Genomic DNA, 14113 nt, shown 5'->3' with positions numbered 1-14113 from the left:
GGCTGAATGAAAAAAAAACTGAACCATGTATGGCCAGCTTAAAGTGGTTGAAAACCCTTACATATACCCAGTGAAGTGTCCCAGTGCCTGTGTCCAGTGTCCCACTGGACACAGGCAGGGGCGGACTGACCACTCATGGGGCCCCCGAGCAATAGGGGATCATGGGGCCCCTGTGTCCTTGCCCACACTCAAACCACACCCAAAAAAGCCTATGAAAGGTACCAGGGACATCTCATGGGGCCCCCTACTGACCCCAATGGTCAGTCCGCCCCTGGCCACAGGTCATACACAGAGATGAAAAGGATTTTTCACAGATACAAAAAGCAGGGGGTGGGGAGCTGCAGTTACACACCGCACAAGAGCTCTGAAAGCTGAGAGAAGGGACACAACCTCCTTCACACAGCAGACAGGAACAGAGCTGAGGCTATCAATCAGCTGGAGGTAGCTCCACATCACCATTTTTCTGTTGGTGTCAGGAAAACTTGTCAGAAGAGACCCAAGCAGATAGCAGAGGAACTAGACTGCAGAGATAAATTACATTTAGAGGTTTGAAGAGAGGCAAGTAAACACAATAGAAATAAGTGCTTTGTTCAGATTTCATGTCTGAGGTTTACAACAATTTTAAGAGTAGGGTCTCAGGAACATGAAGTAAAGGAAATCTCCCCAAGGGGACACAGGCAGCAATACAGTAGACTGGTAGGTTATCATCCTTCTCTACTCTCAAAATAAATAAATAAATAAAGGTTTTGGCTACATATGCAATTAAATCTTTTTATTTTACAGGATACATGACTGGCCTAAGTAATTTTTCAAATCTTTGCTGACCTAAAAGGCACCTATAGACACGAGAGCATGGCAGGAAGATTGGAGTACCCAATGGTCATTTCAGAATTGGGCAAATACTGTGCATGTATGTTGTACTGGCCGAGCAGAATTTTTATGGCCAATGTAAACTTGGTGGGGAGAGCCTAATATCTGAGCCTGAGCAACAGATTGGTTGGCAATGACAGATCGGCATACACACAGTCATTTCCTGATCCACATGTACCAACAAAATACCTTATGGGGTTATTTTTACACTGGTAAGAAACCTCATGACTCATTTGAATTGTGATTACTAATATAACACTTTATACATCATCATTTCCAGGAGCACTGGCTTATTAATCCAATCTATTATACTTAAGCAGATGTCACCTATATGATTAGTATGGTGACCTACATCCTGCATGGTGACACCTGTTCTGTGGCAAGTCTAGATTTGATTCCGGCTAGCAAGCCATTAGCACAAAACAGGATGTTCCCGTAATCTGGCTTCATCAAGTTCCTTATTCAGCAGAAAACCACAGGATGAGGACATGAAAAATCTTCTAACAGCTATAGAAATAATATTCAACTGTATACATGATGTCAGCAAGTGATATACACGGGACTTTGACATAGAATATACCATAAACTGCATTTGTTACGTGCATACTGTGGGGTTATTTGTAAGAAGACCAGACCAGAAGAGATTTTCCCAGACTGCATTCCTGAGCATTGCTCTTTCAAAACCCTCCAGCCAGTCCCAGTGACTTGTGGCTCAGGTCCCTCTGATGTTGATGAATGCAGTGTATAAGTAGAATGCTCCTAATGTGGTTCTAAAGGCTCAAGGTTTTTTACCTTAATGCATTCTGTACAATAAGGTAGAAAAGCCTTTTGAATGTAGCAGCCCCCCCTTATACTTACATGAGCCCCATCTCGATCCAGCGAGTTGGAGTCTCTCTCTCCTCATAGGCTCACACAGCAGCGGGAGCAACTGCTGTCAATCACAGCCAGTGAGCCAATGAGGAGAGAGGGGGGGTAGGGCCGAGTCACACTCTGTGTATGAATGAACACACAGAGCATGGCTTGGGAGAGATTCTGCTCAAATGCCCCCATATCAATAGGCTTGCTATTGGGGGCCCTTGGCAGGAAGGAGGAATCAGGACCTCCGACAGTTAACCCAAAAAAAAAAGGATCGGGGCTGCTCTGTGCAAAACCATAACACATAGAAGGTAATAATAACATGTTTGTTGTTATTTTTTTTTAATCTTTCCTTTAGAATCACTTTAAAGTATATCTAATTCTAAGTACAAAAATGTAATATATTGCATCATATCAGTGTATCAATGTGGTGGCTACATTCATTTTCTTTTTTTTTTGTTCAGTCTGAGCGCAGACTGGCACAAATCTAGAGTCCTGGTAACTTTCTATGCACTGTACCAATATCTCAATCAATTTTATCAGCTTTTCTAGTTATCTTCTATGAACAATATGATATAACCTCCCTATAATAGATGTAGAGCTACCCCTGCAGGGGCTGCTTGATAGTGATTGTCCCCAGTGATTTCCCTGATCTTGCAAGCCTCTCGACACCTCTGACACTCTGAGTTCAGACATATTTCAACGGTATGAAATTATAATCCAAGATCTACAATTCTTTAGTAACACCTCCATAATAGGCTCGTTCAAAAGAGTAGACCACAGAATGAAGGTTTAGGAGGTAATCAGAGCTGGACAAGGTCATCCAGTGCCCAGGGCAAAAATGGCAAACTGCACTCCCCCCCACCCATACATGATGTGCAAGCTTAGGGTATCCTACGCCCTTCAGTCACTCTCTTGTCAGCCATGTAACAGAAGGAAGGTGCCCCCCATCCCCACAGTAAGCCATTGCCCCAGGGCAGCTGTCCCTCCTGCCCTCCCCTTGTTCCGGCCCTGGAGGTAATTCCCCAGGTAATGCATAAAAGCAAAACACTGATAAAATGGAAATAACCAAATAGCAACAATTAAGAGATTATACAGTCACAAATGGTATGTTGTATCTATGTAACTGCAATAGAAGCAGCAGGAGGGGGAAGATAAGGCTTGTTGACTTATCAGCTCCCTCTGGGCCACTGGCATCACAATAGGGAATGCAAAGAATTATGTAAAAATATATACTGTATATATATATATATATATATATATATATATATATATACACACACATAGTAAATATATATAAATATATACACACTATATTATATTATGTTGCCAAAAGTATTGGGACGCCTGCCTTTACATGCACATGAATTTTAATGGAATCCCAGTCTTAGTCCGTAGGGTTCAATATTGAGTTTGCCCACCCTTTGCAGCTATAACAGCTTCAACTCTTCTGGGAAGGCTGTCCACAAGGTTTAGGAGTGTGTTTATGAGAATGTTTGACCATTTTTCTAGAAGTGCATTTGTGAGGTCAGGCACTGATGTTGGACGAGACGGTCTGGCTCGCAGTCTACACTCTAATTCATATTAAAGGTGTTCTATTGGGTTGAGGTCAGGACTCTGTTCAGGCCAGCCAAGTTTCTCTACCACGAACTCACTCATCCATGTCTTTATGGACCTTGCTTTGTGCACTGGTGTGCAGTCATATTGGAACAGGAAGGGGCCATTCCCAAACTCTTCCTAAATTTGGAAGCATGAAATTGTCCAAAATGTCTTGGTATGCTGATGCCTTAAGAGTTCCCTTCACTGGAACTAAGGGGCCAAGCCCAAACCCTGAAAAACAACCCTGCACCATAATCCCCCCTCCACCAAACTTTACACTTGGCACCTGGCACGTCCAGAGAGAGAAGAATGATTCATCACTCCAGAGAACACGTCTCCAATGCTCTAGAGTCCAGTGGCGGCTTGCTTTACACCACTGTATCCTACGCTTTGCATTGCACTTGATGATGTAAGGCTTGGATGCAGCTGCATGGCCATGGAAACCCATTCCATGAAACTCTCTATGCTTTGTTGTTGTGCTAATCTGAAGGCCACACAAAGTTTGGAGGTCTTTATGTATTGACTCTGCAGACAGTTGGCGACTTCTCTGCACTGTGCGCTTTAGCAAGCACTTACCCCGCTCTGTCATTTTATGTGGCCTACCACTTTGTTGCTGAGTCGCTGTTGTTTCCAGTTGCTTCCACTTTGTTATAATACCACTAACAGTTGACAGTGGAATATTTAGTAGCAAGGACATTTCATGGATGGACTTATTGCACAGGTGGCAACCTATCACGGTACCATGCTTGAATTCACTGAGCTCCTGAGAGCGACCCATTCTTTCACAAATGTTTGTAGAAGCAGTCTGCATGCCTAGGTGCTTGATTTTAAACACCTGTGACCATGGAGGTGATTGGAACAAATATATATATATATATATATACCAGGGGCGGACTGACCATTTGGAAACTCGGGCACTGCCTGAGGGCCCGGGGTCAGTAGGGGGCCACATGAGATGCCCCTGGTACCTTTTTTATAGGCTTTTTTGAGTTTGGGCAAGGACACAGGGGCCCCATGATCCCCTATTGCCCGGGGGCCCCACGAGTTGTCAGTCCGCCCCTGATATATACTTATTACTTGTAGTAAATTGCATGCACACTGAAACCTTTGTGTGTTTATTTATGTGCATCATGGACAAGTACTGAGAAGATACAATTCGGTTGTGCAGCCATATCCATTCAATAATTAGCTTGTAGTGCTGTAACGCCTTCTTTTGTAATAGGTAAATGTGGATGCCACCATGTCCTTCTATAATTTTAAATTGCACATAGAAATATAGTTTTTAAAAAACATAAAATATGGTTAATAAAGCATATTGATAAGATTATTTCCACTGTACCGATTTCTTTTACATATTTATCCCAAAATGCTTAGGCTTAAATTCCATTTAAATCATTAATTATTTTTCTAGTCTAAATACATCTCCTACAGTTAGGAATGGTCTGTCAGCTTATTTATGAAGACAGCTTGATCATTTTACCTTTTTGGTCATGTCCACCACGTGGTTATTTGTGTGTACTCGTCAAGAGAGATGTTTCAGCATAGTGGCCAAATCCTGTGTAAACTCTCAGTACAAGATATGAATATAGAAATAAAGTATATTGCCCAGTAACAGGGTTTTTTCTTAATTTGTTTGTCAACTGCCATCTGGACATCAGCTGCTTCACCTTCTGTGGAATCTTCTCCTTTGCAGAATATGAAGATGGCATAGCAAAGGTTAAACAATGAGAAATATAAGACAAAGTGCTTATGGACATATGACACTGACTCAGGAATATGTTAAAAAATGCTGAAAGTTAGAGAAGCCTATACATTCATTTATAGAGTGTGGGTTTACAGTTTTCTCCATTTTATCAGTGAACTTTTGTCTGTGTTTTTTGCCTGTCAGGTTTGTCTTTCTCAAGTTTTGTCATATTTTATTGAAACTCTTCATGAGCTATTAGAAAAAAAAAATATTTAGGTGCTGTTTGAATTTGTAATATGCATCTCTTTCTTTAAAGGTGTACAATATTGTTCTTTTTCATTTTTTTAAGATTTGTTTTCCATATTACACTATGACCAAAGTAGTATAATGTTACCATAGTAACACTGTACTACTTTGGGGAAGTGATCAGTATTTTTTTTTCACACAATTTGATTGCTTATAGCAAAGACTTTCTTTGCTATAAGCAAGCATTTATCTGAATGAAATTGATTAATTCAGGTTTTTTTTGTTGTGATTAGCTGTGATTGGCCATGGCAAATCACATGACACAGATGGGCTGTAAGTGCCCCAGCCTGGGCATGTGATCACTGTGACCATTCACTGCTATACACACTTGTATACAATGGATGGCATGAAAGGAAGCCATCCATTGTATACAACTGTCATGTGACCTGCTATGATTGGTCACATCAGGTCACATGGTACTGGCAACGGGACCGGTACACAGATCGGCGGTACACGTCCGGTGACAGATCTCGCCACAGTGCGGTCCTGTGGGCACGCGCAAAGAGCAATCCGGGAAAGATGTCATATGACGCCCTCCCAGAGGGATGAGATGTTCGCCCAGCCGTCATTTGACCATAGGCCGGGCGGCAAGTGGTTAAAAAGTGACAGCTTGTATAGGGAACTTTTCCCCTTACTGCTGTCACAGTTAGTGCGGGGATCGGAGAGCAGCTGCAGGATCGGGAACATATTACTTGTTCCACCCTAAAACATTAACATGTTTCCAAAGGTGTACTTATCCTTTAAGGCAAGGGTCCTCAAACTTGTTAAACAGGGGGATAGTTCACTGACCTTCTCACTGTTGGAGGGACGGACTATAGTTTGAAAAAAATATGAACAAATTCTTATGCACCGCACATATCTTATTTGTAGTGCAAAAAAAATATGAACAAATTCTTATGCACCGCACATATCTTATTTGTAGTGCGAAAAAAAAACAGGAAAAAACAATACAATATTTAAAATGCACTGTACTCTGTAATGCACGTGACACCAAAATGTACTGTACTCTGTAATACACTTGACACCAAAATGTACTGCACTCTGTAATACACTTGACACCAAAATATACTGTACTCTGTAATACACTGAACACCTCCGTTCACTGTACCTGGTGCCTGGTGCACTCTCCTCCTCATCTCCTGTTGCTTCTCTGGCTGCAGAGGGTGAAATCAGGGGGTGAGTCTTCACTAGGCTGCCACTCGCTGGGTCCTCACTGCCGAGGACCCAGCGAGCAGCCTAACTATTTGCCTGCGCAGCGCTGTTTTTTTTTTCATTTTTGGGGTAAATTACTTTGACAGGCCATATCTGGTCCGGGGGCCATAGTTTGAGGATCCCTGCTTTAGAGGAAAAACTAGTGAATCTCAGGTGAAAGTTGTGCAAATCATGGATGAAAACAATGATACATTTTTACCTAACACACCAGTCCACTTGAGCTGCATTGGACAACAAAAGCAAAGACATGGCAAAAAGCCTTGCTCTCTATAGGGCCTCTTCATATCAATGGTGGTGTTCGTTGTTACAGTGCACAGCAATGTTCCACAATGTGCTGCCATGCATAGAGCTACATGAAGTGTAATGTAAATAAAGTTGTAACACCGCATTGCAGGACAATGCATAGAAGTGTGCGCATGTTTAGCGCACCATAAGGCATGCCCATACTGGTGTAAACAAACGCTAAGCCTTTTGGATTGAACAGCAAATTTAGATTTGTAACACATTGAAAGCATCGGAGGAAGATGGGACAGTAATTATTATAAACCTATAATTAGTGCTGTCATTCTAGCACAAACTTACGAAACCACAGTTTGAGATAAAAGGGACTGTTACAACACAATGTACCTACCAGTACTATTAGTAATACTAATAAGGCAAATTACAAAATGTGACGTGTTGATGTTGACATTATACAGTAGATTTCTCTGTAAAGCAATATTGGGCAATTCTGCTGTCTAAGCTTTAACAGCTGAAGATACTTCCTTTTGTCACTTGCACATCAGGAGCACACCACAACCACACAGTGACAATGTTGAGACCCCTACTATTACTGCTTGCACTACTGGATAGCCTGGTTTGGGGTAAGTCTTTACATTTCTTTGTATATTTCTATTAATATACAGTATACGGAACACATAATTGGCTTCTTTAATAAGCAATTACTAATTTTACTATGATACATCAATGTCTTTCGTCTTCTGATCTCACTCATCATGTCATTTCAGTCTCTGAAATTCAATGTGACTTTAGGGACACTTCACTTCTTTCACAGAACTTATATTAAAATATATTGATAGAAACTATTACCATGACATTTATTAATCTTTTTGTAGTATTACACAGAGTTCCTGTGTTCAGACAACAAAAAAGACTAAATTCCATTTTGCACCATGTTGTTTCCAAGCAATACAAAAGCACCGTGCTGTATACGTGGTTATGCAAATGAAGCTGGAAGATTACAAATCAGAGCCCTAGGGATCTATTTCTTACGTTCTCTTTCATAAACCAGCAATGAATCAATGGGGTTGTTTTACTAAAACTGGAGAGTGCAAAATCTGGTGCAGCTCTGCACAGAAACCAATCAGCTTCCATTTTTGTTTTTTGCAAACTTTAAATGAACAAGCTGAAGTTAGAAGCTGATTGGCTACCATGCACCACTGCACCAGATTTTGCACTCTCCAATTTTAGTAAACCAACTACAATCATTTCTGGTTCACTTCCATAACTCATACATATATACAATACTGTAGCTGGCAGTGTACTTGTATTGTCGTGCACCACAACATACATGCCAGGCCTTAGGGTGTGAAGTGTTAAAAAAAAAATCAGATCCAATTTGTCATGTGTTAACCCCCCTGGCAGTATTCCCAAAGTGTAGCTCGGGGTTAACTTTCAGTACCAGAAGCAGTAACCACGATCTGCACTCAGGATTACCCTGCAGCGTTGCTCTGGGATCCCTCCAGCACTTACTTTGTCCTGCGCTCCCGCGATGTCCCCCCTGCAGCGTCTCCGACCATCTCCTCCGGCCGATGCCGGCATCCATCTTCCGGATTCTGTTCCCTCCGAGCGTCGGTATGTATGATGGACGGAACCGGCGGGAAATTCAACAATGTAAAAATTTTACATTCACCCAATACACCAAAATCTGATAGTATTACATTACTGTATCAAACCATTCCAAATACATTTTGTTCCTAGTGCTTTGTCCTGCGCTCCTGCGATGTCCCCCCTGCAGCGTCCCCGGCCATGTCCTCCGGCCGATGCTGGCATCCATCTTCCGGGTTCCATTCCCTGCGAGCGTTGGGACGTACGGGGGATGGAACGGCGGTAAATTAAAAAATTTTAAAAGTGACATTCGCTCAATACACTAAAATCACATAGTAAAACATTACTGTATCAAACCATTTCACATACATTTTGTCCCGAGTGCTTTGTCCTGTGCCCTGCCTACATTTTTACCGTTCTTTCTGCCTGGAAACTGAGAAATGTCCATGGCGTCCAAAAAGCATCCCTTTAGGTCAAAATCGGTTTTAGACCAGCTAGAGAACAGCGATAGTAAATTAGAACCACTTGCAGAATTGAACGATAATGATTCGTGGGGAAATTCATCATCAGACACTGAAAACGATTTTACGACTAAGCACAGTGATGTGCGAACTTGGCACTCTATTTCAAATTTCAGTGTTTTTGGTTTACATTATTGAATTGAAGTTATTATTATTATTTTTATGATTATTTATTATATTATAATTTATGATTTCGTGTTTCAAATTTTTTCATACCCGGGATGTTTACTAGACTCTTGTTCGGACAGATTTCAGTGAGTTATTCCTAAAACTTACAGGCCTACAATAAAAAGAAACATATTTCCATAGAAAGCAATGTACCGCTTTGAGGACAGAAATACTGACATAATCAGACCGCTAGGGAGGTTAAAGTGTGCATCCAACCACTTCAAAATGAAAGGATGGCCTTAACAAAATGCACAGTGTGAATGGGTCCGAAATGAATGCACTGAGCCAGAGTTAATGCAGCATATGCATGTATGCCAGTGCATCAATCCTATGCTTGTGGAATTACCTATGTGATGTGTGTAAATGCATGTGCACAGGGTACAGTATATATACATGGGATTTATGAGTGGCTTTGAAATGTGTGTTTTAGCATCTATGTGTATGCCAGCTAAACCATGGTGTGCCTATATTTTTTTAGGGTTTATCCAAGCATTTTTAAATGGACAAACACAGTATGTATAGCTAAGATTAAAAAAAAAATTTTTTAAAAAACATCAGTGAACCATGTGCAGAGGAGTACTGTACTGCACATGTTTGTTCTCTATTGCCCATGTGCAGAAGGTCCAGCATTAATAGCCGGTCTATGTGATTGAATACCCTTATGCTCAGAATACAGATTCCAATGATAAACTTCATACATTGCTCCTTTTCCTGCAACAGCATATCGTATGGAATTATTTGACATTCCAACATCTTGCATGCGCCTTTTATAATGAGTATGTTTACAATTTATTTAGTAGAATTTCAATATGTGCATTATTTGCACTTTTTAGGAACAGTAGGCGCAAGGGCAGTATTATTTGGATGCTCTTCATCCATGGCAAATTAGGACCACACTGTATAAATGTAACGCCAATGTGGGTTCAGGGAATCAAACCGCTATGTGCACAAATATCTGCATACACATGCAAGCCCGTAACTAAAGCACGCCTGTTCAGGTTCACTTGCTTTAGAAATTTGCCCTATTGAGACAGGTATGTTTTCATTAAAACCTCTGAAGATGCTGCATTTCTAATTCTGAATATGGCAATAGAAAACATGCTTTTTATTGGACCAGTGCATGTAAACCAAAAGTTATCTATTTGACTAAAAGAGACCATAAACTATACAATCTGATTGTATAGTGTCTCCTCTACATCTGTCATCAACTATGTAGTGCAAGGGCCTGCCCAATTTGATACAAATCGAATAGACTTTTCAGGTGGATCCTACTATTACATAGATTTGGTAAATCTAGAGGAAATTGTACAGAGATTGTACAATCAGACTGCATAGTGAATGGCAAGCGTTATGTGTGTCTAAAGGATATATTCTGGGCGCACATGTTTAATTGGGAATGCAAATATGCGGCTTCATCTCATCAAGGCCCAGCTGCTGAGAGGCCACATATTTGCGTACCGTCAGCGCAAAGGAGCCAAAACTGGAGCACACAATATCTGGCACAGCTTTAGGCACTGGGGAGCCTAAAGCTGGCCATACACCAGTGAATTTTCAAACAAACGTTAAAAAGTGTTTAAAAATTTTGCTTTTAACATTTGATTTTTGGGACAAATGGACTTTCCTGAACAAAAACCTCATTCACTGTTTGAATTTTTTCTTCACTGTAGTCAAAAGCAAACATTGATTGGACCCACTAATGATTAGAAAATCAAACAAACGTTTTTGAAACAAAAAAAAGAAATTCTACCAGTGTATGGACAGTTTAAATGACCCAACACTCCTGATGAGTTGATATTAACACTACTGATACAGCATCTACACTGCTCAAAAAATTAAAGGAACACTTTTTAATCAGAGTATAGCATCAACTCAATTAAACTCCTGGGATATTGAGCTGGTCAGATAAGAAGCAGAGGGGGTTGGTAATCAGTTTTAGCTGCTTTGGTGTAAATGAAATTAACAACATGTGCATTAGATGGGCAACAATGAGACGACTTCCAAAATAGGAATGGTTTTACAGGTGGAGGCCACTGACATTTTTTTCCCTACTCACCTTTTGTACTGTATTTCACTAGTTTTGCATTTGGCTAGGGTCAGTGTCACTACTGGTAGCATGAGGCGATACCTGGACCCTACAGAGGTTGCACAGGAAGTCCAGCTCTTCTAGGATGGCACATCAATTGCCAGAAGGTTTGCTGTGTCTTCCAGCACAGTCTCATGAGCATGGAGGAGATTCCATGAGACAGGCAGTTACTCTAGGAGAGCTAGAAAGGGCCGTAGAAGGTCCTTAACCCATCAGCAGGACCGGTATCTGCTCCTTTGTGCAAGGAGGAACAGGATGAGCACTGCCAGAGCCCTACAAAATGACCTCCAGCAGGCCACTGGTGTGAATGTCTCTGACCAAACAATCAGAAACAGACTTCATGAGGATGGCCTGAGGGTCTGAAGTCCTCTAGTGGGTCCTGTACTCACTGCCCGGCACCATAGAGCACGATTTTCATTTGCCATTGAACACCAGAATTGGCAGGTCTGCCACTGGCGCCCTGTGCTTTTCCCAGATGAGAGCAGGTTCACCCTGAGTACATGTTACGGATACAAAAGGATCTGGAGAAGCCGTGGAGAACGTTATGCTTCCTGTAACATCTTTAACCAGTAGCCGACCGCAGATAGCCGAATAACGGCTGCACTGTGGCCGGCCAGTTCTGGGTGGACGTCATATGACGTCCACCCAGAACGCGCTCTCCTGCGCGCCCCAGGGGGCGCGCACCCGGCGATCTCCGTGATCGCTGTGTCCTACGGACACAGCTAATCACGTGATGTGGTAAAAGGCCAATCACAGCGGCCTTTTACCACGTGATCAGCGGTGTCCAATGACACGCTGATCAGAGGAAAATACAAGTGCCGGTTCTCGGCTGCACTTTCCTCACGCTGTCAGATCGTGAGGAAAGTACTGCTGAGAACCGGCAGTTGTCAGAGCGGGGATCGGCACCGATCATCAGGGCACTGATGATCAGTGCCCTGATGATCGGTGCCCAGCAGTGCCGCCCGCAAGTTCCGCCCACCTGTGCCCAGCAGTGCGCCCACTAGCTCCGCCCACCTGTGCCCAGCAGTGCACCCACCTGTGCCCAGCAGTGCACCCACCTGTGCCACTCTGCAGTGCCACCTACCTGTGCCCAGAAGTGCCACCTACCTGTGCCCAGCAGTGCCACCCACCTGTGCCCACCCACCAGTGCTGCCCACCAGTGCCGCCCACCAGTGCAGCCCAGCAGTGCTGCCAGTCAGTGCCACCAGTCAGTGCCCAGGGGTTGTGCCAGTCAGTGCCGCCAGTCAGTGCCCAGCAGTGATGCCAGTCAGTGCCGTCTATCAGTACCCATCATCAGTGTCACCTATCAGTGCCGCCTATCAGTGCTGCATATTAGTGCCGCCTATCCGTGACACCTCATTAGTGCTGTCTATCAGTGCCGCCTATTCGTGCCACCTCATTAGTGCTGTCTATCAGTGCCCTTTAGTGCTGCCTATCAGTGCCGCCTATCAGTGCCCATCAGTGCTGCCTCATCAATGCACATCAGTGAACGAGAAAAAATACCTGTTTGAAAAATTTTATAATAGAAACAAAGAAACTTTTTTTTTTTTCAAATTTTTTACACTTTTTTTATTTTTAGCACAAAAAGTAAAGCGCCCAGTGGCGATTAAATACCACCAAAAGAAAGCTCTATTTGTGAGAAAAAAATGATCAAAATTTCATATGGGTACAATGTTGCATGACCGCGCAATTGTCAATCAAAGTGCGGCAGCGCTGAAAGCTGAAAATTGGCCTGGTAAAGAAGGGGGTATAAGTGCCTGGTAGGCAAGTGGTTAAGCATGACCAGTTTGGTGGTGGGTCAGTGATGGTCTGGGGAGGCATATCCATAGAGGGATGCACAGACCTCTACAGGCTAGACAATGCCACCCTGACTGACATTAGGTATCAGGATGAAATCCTTGAACCCATTGTCAGACCCTATGCTGTTGCAGTGGGCCCTGGGCTCCTCCTTGTGCACAACAATGCCCAGCCTCATGTGGCGAGAGTATTCAGGCAGTTCCTGGAGGATGAAGGAATTGCCTCCCTTGCCTGACCAAAATCCAATAGAACACCTCTGGGATATCATGTTTCAGTCCATCCAATGCTGCCAGGTTGCACCTCAGACTGTCCAGGAGCTCAGTGATGCCCTGGTCCAGATCTGGGAAGAAATACCCAAGGACACCAGGATGATCTGAGCTGCTGAGAGAACAGTTCCAGTGCTTCTGTTGATAATGTGAGGGCAAATTGCTCCACAGTGTTTATAGCCACAGAAGTCAGTGAGGGCTTGTTTTAAGCTCATTTATTGCTGGTTAGGAAAAGGTAAATTCTTGATTGTTTATAGCCTAGTCACAGCTCTACTTTAAGATGGAGTTGGGCCGAGAGCAACAACTAGTATGTGTCCTCCCATCAACATGGATTTCATGTTGCACGTTGTAGGAGGATAAAACATTTTTTCCCTGTCAGGTTGAAACCAACCACCATGGTTCTGGATTTTGAGATTATAACAGCCAATTTTAGTGATCACATGGTTTTGTTTACAAAATGTGCCAGTGCTGACTGCCAGTGATGACTGCTGGCTGCATTGTCATTGCATCTGGTGCAGAGAGAGCCACTTTGACAGCAGCAGTCAGAAGACTGTGGCTGTTAAAATTATGCAGTAATAATTTTAAAAGCATTTTATTAACCACATGCCGCCCAGCCACTGTAGAAATACAGCGACAGGGCGGTACGGCTGGGCAAAACCACGTTTTAAAATGTGTGTTTTTAAAACAGGTAGGGGGCGCGCACGAGGCGCGCCGCCGCCCTACCTGTCCCGCCAACCACAGCCGCGGATGTCAGTCGGTGGGTCACAGCCGGTCGTTACCGGCTATGTCCTGGCGATCGGCAGCAATCGCTGACAGAGAACACATCTGCAGTAGCTGTGCTTTCTGTCAGTTCCCTGACAGCTCCAGGACACGCTGATCGGGACAGAAGAGTTTCTCTCTCCCGATCAGCGCTGTTCCCTACAGT

At 43.1% G+C, this 14113-nt stretch overlaps 1 protein-coding gene across 1 annotated transcript in view; it reads left to right on the top strand.

The window, feature by feature from the left end:
• Nucleotides 1-7292: 7292 nt before the first annotated feature.
• Nucleotides 7293-14113, top strand: part of LOC149450057 (zinc metalloproteinase-disintegrin-like VAP1) — a 72070-nt gene continuing 65249 nt past the window's right edge. Inside the window, exon 1 of the mRNA XM_089692490.1 lies at nt 7293-7389. Within this exon, the coding sequence (XP_089548616.1) occupies nt 7338-7389 (52 nt within the window). The 5' untranslated portion in view covers nt 7293-7337. The remainder of the gene's footprint in view (nt 7390-14113) is intronic.

The sequence above is a fragment of the Staurois parvus genome, unplaced genomic scaffold (genome assembly GCF_062004578.1).
Source record: "Staurois parvus isolate SC_StPar_1 unplaced genomic scaffold, SC_StPar_1.0 ptg000586l, whole genome shotgun sequence".
Lineage (NCBI taxonomy): Eukaryota > Metazoa > Chordata > Amphibia > Anura > Ranidae > Staurois > Staurois parvus.
Note: the sequence above shows the minus strand (reverse complement) of the source record. Positions and strands in the feature narration are given on the sequence as shown.